Genomic DNA, 14,035 nt, shown 5'->3' on the forward strand with positions numbered 1-14,035 from the left:
TTTCCTGTGAAGCTCTATATGAGTGCCACCTTAACAGAAATCACTAAAGTGGCTTCTCTTTTAATGTATAGGGGGATTAGCCCACACACAGATCATGCAAGACCTCATCTTAAAACTCGTTATGAGTTTCACCTGCGTCTTTGTTCAATTGAAAATTGTCCCGTCTCAAGATCAATCGTCGAAGACATGAGAATCTTTTTGTCTTTTTTGGCACATTGCTTCTAACAACCCCTAATCTTTTGGTTACAAGTTTGTTCTCTTCTTTCATACAAATATAAACATACCAATACAAACAACATGGTATATGCATTCTTATACACAATCAATCCAAAAGATTAAGAAGACAACATCCCAAAGTATTAAAGCAATTAGAATTGGACGTGGGACTTACAGCTTGGTAAGAAAATCTCTTACCGATATCTTGTACCAGAGCTCTGTCCTTGAGTTCTTGTAGATGGAATATTATTGCTGGTTTTGCGATACTTTGCCAATTCATTGTTAGCATGAGAAAGAAGCTTCTGAGCGTTTTCCAGTCTCTTGGTATAATCAGTATCAGCAAGTTTAAATGACACTGTATCCTGTTTGATGAAATAAGGAAATTCAAAATCTTAGAATCAATCAATCATTGAGTTTTAAGGCGCATACAGTAGAGAATGCAGCGCTGTTTGTAAGTATATTATGCATACCTTTTTTGTCTGTGGAACACGTTGGTTACTGGCTCCTGCCTCGCGGACAGTTCGTTCAAGTTCAGCTAACTTCTTCAGCAAATTGCTCTTGTCATTCTGAAAATGGAAGATAGAATTAGTGAAAAACACGTAACAATGGTGGTGAGACTACTAAAAGTGGAACACGCTCCTAATTACCTTCAACATTTCGTTTTGCAAAGAAAGCAACTGAGCTCGCTCTTGTAGTTGGTCCAAAGATATCTGTGTCGCAAGAACATCTGTATCCTTCTTGTTCAACTCTGACATGCAACTGTCCAGTAGGAACATCCCACGAGAGCAAAACTTGGTAAGAATCTCTTTTGTTTGAAACGCTAAATTACTTTTTTTCTTTTGAGTACTTCAAGAGAGAAAAATAAGCATATTGGCTAGTGATAGAACAGTTATAGTAGAAGTAGAACAGCGCTAACCTCTCTCTTTCCTTAACAAGAGCATCTATATGTCTCTTCAGGTTGATGATTTCTTGGTCCTAAAATCGATTGAGAAAAAGGGACATCAATAACAAAGATGATGATTAACTAAAGAAAGTGGATGCAATAAGTATATAGCATCATCACCTTGGACATGATCTCTTCAGCATGTTGCTTAGCCTCTTCAACCACTCTTTGGATCTGGTGCTGGTCAATCAATTCCTGAAACATCCCATGCGTTTAAGAAACTGCCTTTGTTAACTCTCTTGAAGATGACATATAGTGTGATATACTTACAGCATAGCTAGTTATATCCATTTTCACACCAAGTAAATCTCGAATAACATCATGAGTCATGCTATCGGCTGCAGCTATCCTCGTGTTCAATGTGCAAACCTGTTCCACCATGAAATTTGTAAGTGGGATTCTATAAGACTTCAGAAGAAAAAAAATATGTAGTGCAGGTAGGCTGGACCTCTTTCTGTTTAGCAGCTAGCAGTGACTCCAATTCTTCAACACGAACTCTTGCCATGGTCAATTCCTGATCCTTCTCCAACTTCATCTGTTGTACCAACCCAACTATACATCTAAAGGGTGAACTTGAACCTCTGCTCCTTGTTGAGCTTTTGTCAGTTTTATGTGATATGGCGGTCTCTGCAGCTGACGAATTCGAGTCCTCTAATTTAAAGTCCCGAATCATGACCTCCAGAGTCTTATACTGTTAAGATTAGAACCAATGAAATTATATGAGTACAAATTAAGGAAAATAACACTTCCAGGTGCTAACAGAAATCCACACCATTGTTATCAAATCCTGCCTCCTTCAGATGCAGCATAATAAATATCATAAATCATTCTAATTCGTGACAAGGAGATACTAACAAGAATGAAGTACGGAAACTAGTTATCTGCTGCACCTAACTGATTCAGCAAGCTAACTTAGAGCTGAGAACTGCTAAAGTCTACAAATCCAATACCTTCTCCTGGTAATTAGATGCTTGGGCCTCCGAATGCAGTAAAATTTCGGAGATGTACTCTTTTAGCTGTTTAATCTGTAAGTGGAAAAAGACGAAAGTAGAAGTACGGGGAAAAGTAATCAAGTGCACAAACTTTAAGGAATTTCATGGGAAAACTGCGCCGAGCAATCCAATAATATAACACACCTCTTTGGTTTGTTCTGCTACTTCTTTCTGGAGGACTTGTATCTGACCATGCGCACCTTGCAGCTCTTTTGACCTGTAGTACATTTATCTTTACCAATATCAGTATTCACCTAGAAAGATCCACAAGAGAAACTTAAATCTTGAGTAGAATTAGGATGGCTGACGTAGATAGTTGACTCTCATATTCATCTCTGCCTTCAGTGGTTGTGACCACAGTGCCAGTGAGGTCCTCAAATCTAAACAATCTCTGCCTGAGAGCTTGGAGCTCTGTCTCTAATGTGCGATGCCTTTTAACTTCCTCATCCATATCATACACCTGGAAGCCAAGATAGTTCACAAATAAGTATAGGAATTAATACAACGGACTGAACAGAATGTTGTATATAAAGAATGACAAACAAAGCAAACTAACCCGTCGTTCTAATATATTTACAGTACGCTCAAGTTCCTCAACAGAAATTTCTAGAATCTTGACCTCTTCTTCCTTTTGTTCCGCATATATTTTACTCGCTTCAGATTCCTACATGAGACAAAGACTCCTGTCAATCTTCAGTATTGCGAAGGATCAAATGATTCATTTAGAAAGATAAGGCTACAAGTTACATACCTGGCGAGCCTCTACCGCAATTGCTTCTTTTTCATCAGCTATAGCATACGCCAACTTGAGCTTATCATTCAATGAACATATTTCCTCAACAAGTTGATCTTTCTCATCGCTGGTTTTCCTCAAGTTTTCTTCGATGGATTTGACCAACTGCTTTTCTGCTGTAGTAGTCAAGTGAAGGATTTCGTTTTCTAACCTTTGGACAAGCTCTTTTTGTTCTTCCAATCCCTCTTCAGCTGCAACCTTTTCCATACAGAGGTCTCTGACGAGGACGTTTAACTCATCGTTCTGCTCCTCAAGAACTTGTATGCTTTCGTTGGCCTGCTCTAGATCTGCCTTCGACGTAAGAAGAGCTTTTTTCAAGTCAATGCAGCAATTTTCGAGATTCTCATTATGAACAAAAAGAGCTTGAACTTGATTCGCTTTCACCTCCAAATCTTTCTGAACTTTGCATAACGCGTCAAACAGCTCATCCATTTCATCTTTGATATCTCTTTTATTTGATGCTGATTCCTGGAGTAGCCGAAAATCAAAAAGCAAACCTTCAAACAAAGCTTCTTTTCTCTCCAGCTCCTTTTTCAGATAAAAATTCTCATTTAACAGGCCTTCATGTGTCTGAACAACTTCTTCACCTTCGAAACCTGAGACCACATGAGCTTTGTGAACTCTATTTAGCTTTCCCGTAACTTCATCTTCAGCACTGTACCCAATGGCCTTCGTTTTCATTGACTGTTGGTTTTCTTGCCCCGCAACTTGGGGAATGATAACCTGTTTTCTGTGGTCCAAAATTTGATCCATCAGTTTCCCAATGTGGCACTGATATGTTGCATACATGGTGAACTCTCTCTCCATGTTTTCAGATACAATCTGTTCAACATCAGAAACTAAGGCCTCTACTGTTTCTCCTACTTCTCTTTTCGTTTCCAGAAGATATGCTTCAAGCAAAGACACTGACTTTTCCATGTCAGCCAAAGTCGATTGTGTTTGCATTAGCAGGATTTGACTTTCCTGTTCTTTTGCCAATAGTGTAGACTTCACCTGTTCAAGATCATCCATCAGATTTTTCTCCTTAACCATCTGCTCTTCATGCGTTTGAAGGCACATTCCAGTTACAAATTTTGATTTTTCGTTGGCCTTTACTAATTCACATAGTGTGAGATCAGCTTCTTTCATGGTAGCATTAACTGCCTCAAATCGATCGAAGAAGCTTCTCACTGGATCCATTCTCTGCATAAGACCCAAATATATCTCAAAAAAGCTGCCTAGATGCAAACTCAGTGGTTTACTTTTTCATTGACATGTAACAAGTTTCTTTTTATATCTTGAAAAGAGGAACAGAAGGTAGTAAAAACATACTTGGTTACTGCATTTGCGTTCCGTTTCTGCTCTACCCATCATTATCGTTAATGGCCTCTGTACAGTCTGCCTTCCCTCTGCATAAAACAAATACTTTAGCTTCTCTCTATGCATAAAGGTTAGTCATTCAAGATTACTAATTATATATCTTCAGTATAGGGTGGGTGATTAAAAAAACAAGCAAAAGTATACCTCCGCAGTAAACACAATCTTCAGAACCACTCTTGACCAACAAAGCTGCTGATGTGGTCCTGTTATGAATTTCCTGGGCGTCAGATTCAGAAGCTGAAACTCCTTGGCCCTCTGCGTTCAATGCACAATCATGTTGCAATCTGCAGTTTGAAAAGTCAGAGCTTGATGTTGAAAGCTCATCACCCTTTGTATATGTTGCTTCACTTATATATCCATCCATTGAAAATTTAATATCAGCACTCCCTTCCGCACTAAGAGAAGCCAAGACTGAACTTGAGGGGCCGCTTTCTTTAACCGATTGATTTTCTACTTTTTTCGGCACTTGGTGTTGATTTCTAGAGTCCGAAAGCCATTTTTTAACAGAAATTGCAGCCTCAGCATGTCGCTCTGCCTCTAGAATAGAACACTGCGTTGCATTTAAGTCATTCTCAAGCGTGTCTACCTCCTTGCTCATCCTGTCTAATTCAGTGCTCACGCGGAAACTCTCTTCGGTGGCTGCAGCATTGCCATCCAGTTGAAATTGGTTGAGAGCAATTGTTGCACCCTTTAAGCAATTCAGCTTCAAATCCATCTCTGCTAACAATATCCTTGCATCCTCCAAGCTTTTCTGAAGAAGTAAAATTGTTTCTTCCTTTCTTATACAATCTTTTGCAGCCTTTTCAACATAATCTCCTATCCACGTATTCACATGTGGAAATGAACAGACAATACTTTCAATCTGTGTAGAGGCATCTGTGATGGATTTAGACCCATCCACAATGAAATTTGTTAGTTCTAAGGTGGCCTTTTCCCAGTCTTGGTTAAGTGCTCTTATTTCTGACTCTCTAGCAGTTATAGTATCTCTCATCGATTGATTTTCTTCAGTCAATTTACAGATTCTTCCTTCAAATTCAGACTCGAGAGCAATCACCTCTTCCTGCAGCTCAAGAATTGTTCTAGCCGTTTCTGTCTCGACTTGCTCGCGGACTACTTCAATATCTTGTTGTTGAGATAAAAGTATCTTCTGCTCTTTTTCATATTGACTATTGAGTGTTTTGGCCTCCTCGAGGTCCTTAATTACTTTCCTCAACTTGAACTGCATGACTGACCTGTCTGCCCCCTCATCAGCCTTCATTACAGCATCTGTGTTATTGACCATGCCGCTTAACTCAAACTCATGACCTTCTATCCTAGGAACAACTTCTCTTCCCATACTACTTTTGTTGTTCTGCAGTTTCATGGATCTACCGTTCTCCTCTAGCACATCCTGTGATTCATTTATCCTCCAGACCCTATTGCCATCAGGATTGTCTGTATCACCATTGATACAACTGAACTTTTTACTCTCTGAGAAGGCCACTTCCTCTTTGTTTTCACCAATAGTAGACATTGTTTCGGCCTGTTTCAACAGAAAAGGTGCGTTAGACGAACTTCTCATTTATGTACAGTTTCCTTTCTAGCAAGCTTTCTATGTCAAAACAATAAATATATATACATATAATAATATTCAGACTGATATTTATAATAAATAATAACTTTGAATGTTTATGTTCTTGATTAACCTGCTCAGCTCCACTGGTGGAAGATGCAACCTGCAAAAGGTGCAACAAGCATAAATAATAGGCGAAGCAAATTTAATAAAAACCACTCTTCTGTCAGTCTGAAACCTTACAAAGTCGGATTGTATTTGGTCGAATTTCAAGTATCTTCCAAGTCCTGCTTGTATCTCATCTAGTTCTCTGCATTGAAAAACAACACCATAACATAAAAGACAATACCAAAGCAGGATTCTTTTCCCACCTAGTCAAATTAATCATATAATTTTATGAGAAAAGTGAAAATTTTCAGGTTCAAGGTTATATTATCAACTAACACAGGGCATATCAGAACTGTAGTAGAACAGGGTAGTAAACGTAGGACGACAAACTCCAAGAATAGAACGACAGTTTTTTTAGACAAAAATGCAACAGAGAACTCAGAAAATTTTCCATTTCACATATCACAAACTTAAAAATGCGACAGTGTAAATGATTTTCATATAATAACAAAGCTTCACAAAAAAATATTTGGTTTTCATATAAATTCAAATAGTACCTGACCAAACTAGAGTTCATCTTTCTGCAGTCTTCAAATTCCTTTTCCACCTCGTTCTCCTACAGTGTTATCAAAGTTAACGCTTAAGAAACCAGCAACCGCACTATCTACGATACTAAGAACAGCACATAGCATATTTTTTTTCCCCAAAACTTCATTACATGATCTGAAAAGGACTCATTTTTGCAAAATACCTTCTTTCTCAGTGAGTTGTTCACCTGACAGTGACACTTGTCTTCTTGTGTTTTTCTTGCTACTTCATACGCACCAGAATATCTGGGCTCGTCAAGAGAAGCGATGCAGTCTGAAAGAGCCCCACATGAGTTATGGCTCTTTACGAGAGAGGACAGTTGAGCCTGTTTCAATATACGAAAAGGTTTTGATAGCACTTCACATAAGTAAAGTCTATGCATATCCAGGAAATAAGTGAAGTCTACTGTTTGGTCCAGATGTCAATACCTTTAACTTTCTTATTTCCTGTTGGAGTGCTGTGACATCCCCAGAGGCATCTTCATTGACTTTAGCCTGGAACATGAAAATGAAGCAAACTTACATCAAGTCAAACTTCATAGACGAAATTGTAATATTTGAGTAATCATAAACTACGTTATTCTGGATGAGTTTAGCTCGTTGTGCGAACTTCAGTGTGCTGAGAGTCTCGTTGGTAGAGCTGTAATAAATCAATAATAATCAGAAATACACAGGACGGGACATATTAGGTAAACGATAACCCATTAAATAAGAATGGATATTGGTACAAACCAAAGAGATGGGCTGACATTGGCTATTATCATTGTTTTAGAGTTACCCCCAAGAGAATCCTGAAACCATATATGATGTTAGTCTCAATGCAGTTGCAAGAAAAATGAAGGCTGAAGTGCTCTAATAGGCCATACCTGCAGTAGAAAGGTAAGTCGTGAATCCCGATACGGAACATGTCTATGTTTCCCATGTGCCAAATCCACCAGAGACATTATCACTAAGCTAAATTGACAGATGAATGGGATAGTGTTAGTAACTACTAAGAATTTGTTACAAGATTAGAGAAAATAGAGCATAGTAGAAGGTGTAAGCATTGTAGGGCCTCTTGTCCAAAGATTATTTATCTTAAAGTTAAGGCAATAATAATTTTTAAGTTGTCAAACACCTCAAGCAGATAAAGTCGTGCTATCCATTTTTGTGATGAAACGCTTGGCAATGTACAACAGAAAATAGTTTATGACAAAAGCAGAGGACAGCCAAACTGACACGTAAACAGATGTCTGATAGGATTACCCCAGAGTGGATAAGGATTTGTTAATGTTTGCTGCTTCTTTTAGGCGATCCCCTTCCGCACCTGAGCTTTTCTGCCTGTATATGTAACAAGGATAATTTCATCAGTCAAAGATGCAAAACTAACCACAGGCAAATATACTGGCTACCTTTCAGAACCAGCCAAATCGACCAAATTTAGCCTGGCAAATCTTGAATGGGTTAGGGAATCTCTCTCCCAGATGCTCTCGATTGTACACGTGAAAACGCTGTGGGATCTGCTGCTTTCACTATTCATATGAGTTGCTGCAATCTTCCGGTTTGCAGCTCCCTGAGCATAAGGAAAACATTTAAACTTAAATACTTGAGTGCCTAAACTCTTAAGATAATATTTAGGTAGGGAAGTCTTGCCTGTAATAGAAGCTTTAAAACGTCATTAACAGTTCTCACATTAAGTTCTACAAGATTTTCCACGTAAACCCCTTTTCCTAAGTCTTCTCTGATCTAAAACATGGAATACAAGGTTACGACCTATCTCAAAACAAAAAGTAACATCATAACTAAATAATAGTCAAGTGATGGAAGAAAAAGAAACTGGTTTACTTGCAAATTGGTCGAGGATGGCTCCAAGAGGTCGGTAATCTGCTCGTTGTATATCTCAAGAAAAGAACATTTGCAACTGAATCTAAGTTTTTCATCTCTCCTTCCCTCTTCTTCCTGTTTACAGAAGACTTTTTAAGTACTAAAATACATTTTCTTGCAATTTTTCGTCATGAGGAATTAGGTAGTTACCATTTTTATTCTTGAGAAGAGGTACTCAAAAATACGAGCAGTAACTCCGCAGTCTTCACCGAGGCTTCCCTCTGCCTCAGATATCTCTCCCATCATAGTATAGGTCTTGCCACTACCAGTCTATATGAGAGGATGTTTAAGTTTCTACATTTCTGAACCACACAAAATTCTAACAAGCAGAAGCATATCGTCATTTATATAATCTCACCTGACCGTAGGCGAACACACAGCTGTTGTAACCAGACAAACAATTCTCCACCATAGGCAGCCCAGCAACGCGAAATAGTTTCTCCTGTACACAACAATAAGGTGCATTCAGTAACTACATCACATAGTAACATCTGTTAAAAAAGGAAAGAAGCTAAGTGTAGCAATGTGATAGACTATAAATTATCTTCAATGCATAGCACCAAAATAAACCTTTGAAACAAGCCTTTATTTTACCTGAGAGATAGTCTCACTGGCAACATGGTCAAAGGTGAATCTGGTCTCTGGATGGCCTAACCAGAGCAATGTCTGTGGACTCTCCTGCTTTAAACACCTACCATGTCCTTGAGTAGCTCTTTCCATTGTGCTCAATGGCCTCAGCCTTATCAAAACCTACACCACAGCCTAACTTAGTAAGTTTCAAACAACCAAAGAAACTCCTAAACAAATCAACAAACCTGCACATTATGCTCTTTCCAAAACGAATGATCTTCATTCATCTCAAAATGTGGAGCTGTTTCCGCACAATCAGCCATAGAAATCCCTCTTGGGATCCTTCCTCTTCCAACGAAGGACTGAGCAACTCTCGCTCCGGTAACACAACCGCCGCCTAGAGAAACCCTAGCGCCGCTCCTAGTCGGCGTACTCTGCGCGGAGTTTGGCTCCGACCTAGATCTCGCATTACGAGTTACAATCCTAGGGTTCGAATCGTGCGCACCAGCTCTACCTTCGAATCTCCTCTCCGGACCCTGCGTTCTCGCGAGTTCCAGTTTCTGAGCCAAATCGAAACCGGAGAGACGAGTCGTCTTCTGCAATTGACTTGGATCTGGTATCGAATTCAGAGGAGCTCGTGAGGGGGAGAACAGAGAGAAGCTCGCGAACTCGTTCTCTTCGGATTCCGGCATCTCGATTCTCGGAGCGTTACGGGGCATGAGTGCTAGAGTGTACTGTTGTTATCTTTCAAGGTGGACATGCACGGATCTTCAAATGCTCAGTGTGCTCATAATGGAACAATAAGGAAGCTTGAGGATGAAATTAAATGCTTTTTGAAGTAGCCTTCAAAGCTCAGATTTGAATTGGGGGGGAGTGGATTTTCAAAATCAGCAAGTTTATTTTTCTAATGATAAGCCCTTTGGCTTCTTCATTATTACGAATGATGCCCTATTGTAAAAAAAGATAAATAAACATGCTTACCCATGAGTTTTAAAACCATGATTAGTGTGTCATAATTACTGTAGTTTCAAAGGGCTTAAATGTAAAATGGTGAGGATACAAGTGGTGGTTATAATGAAAGATATTGGATTCAAGGAAGATTAACGAGTAGCGACCCCACATATAAACAAAAGTAGTGGTGGTAGCAATAATACAAACTATAACTAATGTATTTGATCTCTTTATTCATGCGATTCAGATAAATAAAGAAATCTACTGAAAAGTGTAATGTTCAAATTCGTTAGCCGTTAATCTGACTGTTTGAATGTTCTGAACTTGTTTGGCGTTTTCCAAAGTAGAATTTTGAATTTAATTAATAAAATAAGTGTATGCATATATTTTATTTGGACCACATGAGATGTATCATCAGTATTCAACAGGGAGATTAATTTACTATCTTTTCATCTCGTTTTACTTGTTTAAAAGTGAAATGACATACGAATGTTGATCAGAAACAGACACTGGAATAGATCATGAGATTGCGCAAATAAAAGACACGAGCATCCCCAACAAAAGCATAGCATAATTAGTGCTTCTAGAGTTGCAGCCTCCTTTATCACTCACACCACCTACGATAGACAAATCAAAAACGTTTCGAGATTAACATACAGTATCTCTTAATATAATTACCAGTGACAAACGATAACAGTATTGCTACGCGATCTTGGATTAAACTGACAAAGAACAAAAGCTCCCCATCCTATTTGGAAATAACTAAAAAGCATAGGGATTAGTATTGTAATTACCACAATCTCTTGGAGAAGTGTTGTTGGAACACTGGCAAAGAAAGATCTCCGTCTCGGCGTCGAAACCACACGTGCCGCCTGACTTCCGGCAAAGGTCGCAACCAATCTCCGGCACCGAGTACGAAAGCTCGATTCCATACGACCAATCCACAGGCGCCACGCCTCTCATTGTTCCATCGTCAATCACCGTCGTGTAGTGTGAACAGTCCAAGATGCTCATACTCATCACACGAACCGTATCGTAGCTCGTGAAACAACAATACGGCGTCGCACGCACCGTACTGTTACCTAAGCCGAAGAAAAAAAAATCAAATGGCTGTTACAATGACATTACAACAAAAATTTGATTCATTGTCTGAAATTTCTGTTTCTATTACCTAAAGAAGCAAAATTCAATTATGATGTCTTAACAAGAATTAATCGATTAATTAAGAAAAAAATAATCCAAAATCTCGATTTCATACCAGAAGTAGTGTTGAAGATGCCAAAGGAAGTACATGCGCTATAAAGCTCGTCGCAGGAGTGGCCGGCGGCTTCGAAGCAGAGACTCTTGTACCGATTCTGCACCGGAGAGTCACTGGAGCAGTTGAAGAGAGCGAAAACGGTGTCGTACGAGGGTCTTATAATAGCGTTCTGGATATCCGAGAGTTTGAAATCGTGGTGAGGCTGGAGGATGGAGCAAGTGGACATGAACGGATCGAAGACAACCATCGTGTTCTCGTCGTAATCGATTGACCGTACCCTGTATGCTCCGGAAGGAGTGAAGAAATCCAGATCGGTGGAGGTGCAGTTGAGCATTCCTTGGAACTGTGGAGATCCACAACCTTTGTCGATGCCGAACGGGTAGTTTATTTGGATGCTGCCGCAGGATGTTCGGCAAGATGTTGCTCCTGAGGCTTTTGATGTTAGAGTTGTTATTGTGTAGAGGAAGACAAAGATGAAGAAGGGGAGCCTTGACGTCATTTTTGTCTTCGGCTTCTTCCTTTTCACTAGTTGTGTAATCTATCAGAAATTTAGAAAGGTTTTGTGGAAAGTAAAATGAACGGAAAAAAGACACGGTATGGGTATATATATTTGTAGAGTGACTTATTCACCTTTCTATCATTCTTTTCATGTAGAATCACAGTGTGAACGAGGGTCACATTCACAGAATGCAATTTCGTTTGTTGACCCAAATGCCCCTTCTTCTAGCAGCTGTGTTAGCTTTAGGTCTGGGCATTTTACCAGGATCCGAAACAGACCAAAAAAAGCCTGACCCGATCTAAAACCGATCCGATCCTTTTACCCTATTGGGTTTTGTTGTGAAGGACCTGGGGTTTTGGATCCGACCCGACCCGAACTCAAGATCCGAGTGAGGTATCCGAAAACCTGAAACTTCTAGTATATATTAGGTACATATGGATGTTTCAGTTTATTTTTGTTAAGTTAAGAATTAGTTAAGATGTTTTTGACTAGTAAGTGTAATTAGGAAAGCTAAGCTTTTATTTGTAGGGTAAATAGATCCAAAAACTTGCATTAGATGTACTATTTATTTGCTTTAGTTGTTCAAAAAAAAAGATGTACTGTTTACTTTTAAAATTATTTGTTTACTCCATCATATTTTATTCTTTATTATTTTGTTATCTAATATGTAAATATTTGAAATAAAAACTTAACATTTTTCTCTTTATTTTAATATCCACAGATATATATACTTTGATATTTTATAAAAAATAATTAATTTAAATTTAAGAAAAATGTTTTATGAGCATAAAAATGTGGATGGGCTTTGTTGAGTAGAATTTTTTTTTATGAGAATTGTGTACAAGATTAAATTAGAGACAGATCCTAGTTGACTAGACTGCATTCATTTGATCAATCGTCAACGCTGAACAAGAAAAACAAGGTGAATGAAGTCAGACCATCCATCTGAGTTTTCTTTGGATGGAGGAAAATGCGGACGGATGAGGCGTAGATATGGAGAACGTAAGTAGGAGAAATGAGAATATAGAGAATATGGATAGTAGTGACAAAAAAAAATAGAACATGGATAAAAAAAATTATTAAGAAATAGGTTTGGGTGTTCATGCAGTTCTCTATGTTGGATTTGAATCGGTTCTTTTTTGGGTATGGGTCATACGAATCTTAGATATTAAGACCCAACTAAGTACTTAAAATCTTATGTTTGGTTTCAGATCGGTTCTTATCGGGTTCCTGTCGGTTTAAACCTATTATTAACAGATAAGTAAACTACTCGTCATTTTTGGGTCTGTAGCGGACTGGGTTGGAGTATTTAGGACCTGAAGTACCCAATTTAGATCTGAAGAACCGAAAATACCCTAAACTCAAAAATACCTGAAAAAATAAAAAAACTTGGAAAATACCTAAAATTTTATCCGAAAGATCTGAAGTCTTGAAAATGTTGTGGATGAAAGAGTTGTGGATTGGTGAAACTGTTGTTAACGAAAATTGTGGATTGGTGAAAAATGTCATGGACGAAAGAGTTGTGGATTGGTGAAGCTTGACGTACGCGGAAACGTACCCATTGCTTATGGATGGGATTGTGTGGACATTTTGGTGAAGATATGTTCGAGATCATGCTCCAAAGTTGCTGACATGTTTCATGAATCATAGTGCACAAAATGTCTTAACTTCAATTGGAAAAAGTTAATGGGAGATTTTGCCTTGGTTTTTAATATAGATTAATTTTTTGTATATGGCATTTTATTAGTGGTAGATCAACTCCAATGAAACACCAAAATGCCAAATTTGATGTAATTTCATTTTCAATAGGATAATAAAAATTACACTATCCCACCAAATTTGGCATAGAGTGAATACTATTACACCAAATTTGATGTAACATTATTTATCACACCAAATATTTAATATACATATTTTATTATGTTTCATTTAATAATATAGTTTAATTATCATTATTAATTAGTTCAAATTTGTAAATAGACATAAATATAGTGTATTATTTGTATCTTAAACTATTTTCACATAATTAAAACATTTTTATTTAATTTTCAAGTGTGTAATCACCAAATAACTATTATCATTTACTTTATATCGTAAAAAATATCATAGAGTTTTTCCATTTTATTTTTAGTAATATAAAAATTAGTATTTAATAAAATATAGAAATTAATAATATAAACTTGATAAGATAGAAATGCATATTAAATTTGAAATAAACACTCAAAATATAAAATAAATATATTATTTTGTTATTTGGTTTTCATAATTTTTAATTTATATACTTTATTATATGAAATAAATACATAAAAAGTATACCTTTACTTTAATAGCCGTTAATCCGACG

The 14,035-nt window shown here is 37.7% G+C and overlaps 2 protein-coding genes across 3 annotated transcripts; both read right to left on the reverse strand.

Annotated features, from left to right (window-relative positions):
- Positions 1-175: 175 nt before the first annotated feature.
- LOC103869689 (kinesin-like protein KIN-12C) lies at positions 176-10,105 on the reverse strand. Of its 2 annotated transcripts, none has more exons than XM_009147768.3 (30): positions 9,229-9,702; positions 9,008-9,163; positions 8,772-8,855; positions 8,564-8,683; positions 8,375-8,488; positions 8,183-8,275; positions 7,942-8,102; positions 7,796-7,870; positions 7,417-7,504; positions 7,283-7,341; positions 7,127-7,190; positions 6,980-7,045; positions 6,715-6,876; positions 6,521-6,579; positions 6,099-6,165; positions 5,989-6,018; positions 4,448-5,825; positions 4,256-4,332; positions 2,903-4,126; positions 2,708-2,815; positions 2,460-2,611; positions 2,296-2,368; positions 2,110-2,184; positions 1,608-1,850; positions 1,430-1,528; positions 1,280-1,354; positions 1,133-1,191; positions 864-975; positions 687-782; positions 176-578 (listed from the first exon to the last, which is right to left on the reverse strand). In XM_009147768.3, exons 1-30 carry the CDS (start codon positions 9,700-9,702, stop codon positions 411-413), a joined length of 5,811 nt encoding a protein of 1,936 aa, XP_009146016.1. In that variant the 3' UTR covers positions 176-410. The 2 variants fall into 2 exon arrangements, with proteins under 2 accessions (XP_009146016.1, XP_033148275.1); XM_033292384.1 differs by having other exon boundaries at positions 184-578; positions 4,448-5,822; positions 5,959-6,018; positions 9,229-10,105.
- A 247-nt stretch (positions 10,106-10,352) lies between these two features.
- LOC103869690 lies at positions 10,353-13,153 on the reverse strand. The gene is made up of 3 exons (XM_009147769.3): positions 11,193-13,153; positions 10,729-11,016; positions 10,353-10,551 (listed from the first exon to the last, which is right to left on the reverse strand). The coding sequence occupies exons 1-3, from the start codon at positions 11,689-11,691 to the stop codon at positions 10,454-10,456; spliced, it is 885 nt and encodes a 294-aa protein (XP_009146017.1). The 5' UTR covers positions 11,692-13,153; the 3' UTR covers positions 10,353-10,453.
- Positions 13,154-14,035: the final 882 nt, after the last annotated feature.

Source organism: Brassica rapa, chromosome A05 (assembly GCF_000309985.2).
Source record: "Brassica rapa cultivar Chiifu-401-42 chromosome A05, CAAS_Brap_v3.01, whole genome shotgun sequence".
Lineage (NCBI taxonomy): Eukaryota > Viridiplantae > Streptophyta > Magnoliopsida > Brassicales > Brassicaceae > Brassica > Brassica rapa.